The sequence below is a fragment of the Sinocyclocheilus anshuiensis genome, unplaced genomic scaffold, assembly GCF_001515605.1.
Source record: "Sinocyclocheilus anshuiensis isolate Anshui unplaced genomic scaffold, SAMN03320099.WGS_v1.1 scaffold510, whole genome shotgun sequence".
NCBI classification, from domain to species: domain Eukaryota; kingdom Metazoa; phylum Chordata; class Actinopteri; order Cypriniformes; family Cyprinidae; genus Sinocyclocheilus; species Sinocyclocheilus anshuiensis.
The window spans coordinates 894,593-898,902 of NW_015542360.1; the positions used below are offsets into that span (position 1 = coordinate 894,593).

General features: G+C 37.0%; 1 protein-coding gene across 1 annotated transcript in view; it reads right to left on the reverse strand.

Annotated features, from left to right (window-relative positions):
* Nucleotides 1-4,310, reverse strand: part of dock3 (dedicator of cytokinesis 3) — a 258,400-nt gene that overhangs the window by 80,246 nt on the left and 173,844 nt on the right. The window contains exons 8-9 of the mRNA XM_016490711.1: nt 3,752-3,793; nt 2,384-2,535 (exon numbers count right to left, since the gene is read on the reverse strand). Coding sequence (XP_016346197.1) covers nt 2,384-2,535; nt 3,752-3,793 — 194 coding nt within the window. The remainder of the gene's footprint in view (nt 1-2,383; nt 2,536-3,751; nt 3,794-4,310) is intronic.

Sequence of the window (4,310 nt, forward strand, 5' to 3'; positions counted from 1 at the left end):
GAGGTCTAGAAACACACACACACACACACACACACACACACACACACACACACACACACACACACACACATATTAAAACAAGAAGAAGATCAGGAATGTAAAGTCAATTCACACTGACTTTATAAATAAAAGCTCAGAATTAAACATGTTTAACCTCAAAAAGCACTGCACTGGTTTGTGGGTTTTGTCAGCGATGTATGCATCCCATCCTAAAGAACTGCAGGGGAAGAATGATAAAAAGCAAAGCTTAACTCACACAGAAAACGCTGTCTAGACATGGTCAAAAGCTCTCAGAGGGAATATGGAATGAGAACATTGGAAATAAAATGTGAGGTAGAGAAATCGTTCTGTCTCCATGGTGAGACTCATCAGCATGGGGTCTCTCATGACAGCAGCCTCCCTCAGGACAAACTCCAGCAACGTACTGCACTTTCTGCAGATCAAGGCTTCGAAATCACACAAACACACAAGAGCAGCCGTGCTAACACATGCCGTTTTGACAAATCATAATGCAACCTGACTGTTTCAGGTGAGCTTGGAGTGAACAACACATCCTGTAGGAAAAAAAAAAAACCGGTAGGGATGAGGGGGGTTTAAGGGGGTCTGACCACCCTAATTAACGTTTTTTGTTGTTTCTTTCAGCATTCAAAAGGATGAAATTGGATGAAAAGATTCCCCATTGGAGGAATCTGCCAGTGGCCTTATTTCTCTTAAGATTAACATGAGGAAAAACAAAACAAGTTTCCGTTGTATAACAGAAGATAGAACCTCCTCATCCTTGAGACTAAGTTGAGTTTATTACAGTCCCTGAAACTGGACTTCCCTCAAGCTCTTCCAGCTCCAGCTCTTGCAGATTCCCTCAACCACCGGAAAGCAATTCCACTTCCTCTTTCTGACCAGTGCCTTTTTAAAGCCAACTTACATCAAGTTCCTTAAGAAAAGTTATAGCAGCCTTTCCTCAAAAAGCCAAATGAATTGAGCTCCAAAAACACAAAAACAAAAAACATGCATCCAGCGACATTTCTGCAAAATGTTATAACGTTGCTTCTTGCACTTTTTGCGACACTTTCAAAGTGAAATGTCCAGGAAGTAGCACTAAGAGTGCATTTGGTTTCATCCGAAACAGATGCCTGCAAATCTGGCAGCGTTTCAATTATGCATCGAGGCAGTTCAGAAATGAAATGTCCAGTGAGTGGTGCTAAAGGTTAATGTTCTATCGTGTTTGGAAAAAAAAAGTACCAACTACACTAAACCCCTAATCATAACTGGCAGCAAAAGCAAACGTGAGATTGCTGAAGCAACCATGCCATTTTAGATTGATTCTACAAGTCTTTGAGGTCTTTTGTCACTTACAGTGGGTACGGAAAGTATTCAGACCCCCTTACATTTTTCACTCTTTGTTATATTGCAGCCATTTGCTAAAATCATTTAAGTTAATTTTTTTTCCTCATTAATGTACACACAGCACCCCATATTGACAGAAAAACACAAAGGGGGTCTGAATACTTTCCGTACCCACTGTATATTGCAGCTCCACAACACAAGTGCAATGCTGTACCAGGTGCGCTACCGAGGAAGTTTATTACATCAGAAAAGCCATACATATAGAAGTGTAAATGTTGTACCAGGTGCGCTACCGAGCAAGTTTACTACATCAGAAAAGCCATACATATAGAAGTGTAAATGCTGTACCAAGTGTGCTACCGAGCAAGTTTGCTACATAAGAAAAACCATATTATGGAGCTGGTAAAAGTATAGTAAACGTGTTTCGAACTCATAACATAGTATAGCAATGAACTGCACAAAAATAGGTTTTTATTAATCGATAATCTGCCCCTGTATCATAAATTGTACAAAAAGGAATAAAAGTTGTTGATGTTTTACTGCCACTAGTGTACGTTTCTGCTGGAAACTGCAGATAATAATATGTCTAGGTAGGTTTTTGACATTTTGCAAAGATGTCAAAAAACAGTGTAATATTCTGCTAACAAGGTTTAGTTTGTAGAGACAGAGTTGGTTTAGGGCGTCCTCTACCTCAAACTTGAAACGTAAGATGTCTTAACAGCATAGTTGAAGCGAAGAGATCTTTTACATGAATACTTCATCACGGTCTCTTGTCCTTATCTCGTCTTTCTGTGGTTTCACAGTTCTGTCTCCCATTTTGGATTATTGTTAAAAAAAATGTACATGTAGGGTATTTGCGCAAGCTTTCATTTCCAAGACCGTGATGTTTTAAAAATGATGGCTTACTTTATTGCTTATGGTATTTTCTGTTCCTTGAGAATAATTACCAATGAAAGCCTCTTCATTCTAAAATGTTTTAGTGGTGAAGGGGCACAACCGCTGAATGTGTATACAAACTTATACATGACACATTTCCTACCTGATTTGCTTGCCCTCTCTCAGGTCATACAAAGAGAAGAAGATATCTGTGTCCTCGCCGATGGTGTTGTATGTGAAGCTCTTTAGGTTGACAAAGAGATGGTGTGGCACAGGCATTCGACACGAATCCCCGTGTCTTTGTCTTCCGCCATCCTGAAAACAGAGAGTTAACAACAGCTTTACTTTATGTCATGAGATGCTTGTTACAGTATATGTTGTAGTGTTATTTTGTAATGTTATGTTAGATGTTATGTCAGATAATACAGTATGTGCAAAGTCATTTTATGGAATATTGTGACGTTATTTTATGTTGTTGTGTTATGTTACAAGGTATATTCCTCCTAGCAACAAATTGCAGCCATTTCAAGCACAAAATAGTTTAAGACATGCTTTTTTGGGGAGTTAAATAATGGCACAAATACCAGTAATTTGACAATGATTAATTTGAATGAAAGGGAAACTCCTACAAATGCATATTCAATAAGGTCCGGCGCAAAAATAACTGTGTCCACGCCTTTTCAGCACTAATTCTTCACTGCGCGTCTTTAGTAAAACCTGACAGTACAATTTTAACACGAAAAGACAAGCTGTTAGTAAAACTGACCCTATAACATGTAACACTGTAACATAGCATGTAACATGTAATACATCGCATGTCATGTAATATGCTACAGCATGACATACCATAACAAGTAACAATATACCACAACATGATATAACAACACATTGCATAACTTTTAACAATATAACGTAAATCTATAACACAACTTGATGTCATTTCATTACATGTGATATGTTGTGACATGTCATTACATGTTATGTTATGTTATGTTATGTTGTTATAGGTGTGGTATATTGTAACATCTTATGCTGTTATACAGTGGTCTCAAAAAGAATGTGGTTTCTGGTTATTAAAAGCGGAAAATGTTATGTGATGCAGGTAGATGTGATAAAATGATACCTGCGGTTACTCTGCTATTTACACTTCTTGCATCTTAAATGTGTATTCAAAAATACAATATAATATAATATAATATAATATAATATAATATAATATAATATAATATAATATTTTTAAAAACAATATTAATTCTTTAAAATGGAACAAGACAAACATGCATATTCATTAGAGCTTATAGCAGTGCGTTGTAATATTTTGGCCTGTTTTACTGACCTATATTCAAAAAGTGCATCATACATAACTGTAAACGGTCTTTTAGCATGACCAAAACAGAGTAAACAAGGTGTTTAGATCAAAATGTCATATTTTAGCCCACGGCGAACCATGACCTACAAAAAAGTTATGTACGTTAACGACTCGAAGCATTTCTGACAAGTCCTCAGATGGTGCTGAGGATGACAAATATACCTGGGATGTGCTTTGTTGGACGCTGTGTCTGCTGGATAGGTGCTGTCAACAGAGAGAAACAGAGAGAGAAAGAGAAACACTGTGGTCACATTTCAGACTAAAATCCAGTCAATGTGTATATACCGTACAAAGCATGCTGACAGCAGTTAAACATATCATCTTAGCTGTACCTGAAGTAACTGACATCCTTAAAAAAAAAAAAAAACATTGTTTCAAATGGAAACATACCGTATAATGTGCATACTGCACACTGTATCTTCAAACCTAAAACAATGTCACACTAAAGTAATTAATAATTATAGTATCAAAGGGAATAGAATTTCCTGTTTGATCTGTAATTGAGTAAATAAGACACTTGCATAAGGGTTTAAATATTTTCCCACAACGCTGTATGGATGTACAGAGCAATATCTCATGAGATATCTACATCTAGATTAATCATATTCACAGAGGCATCATCAGCACAAACCCCAAGTAAAAAACACATGTTCTGAATCACATGGTGAAACACACACACACACACACACACACACACACACACACACACACACACACACAC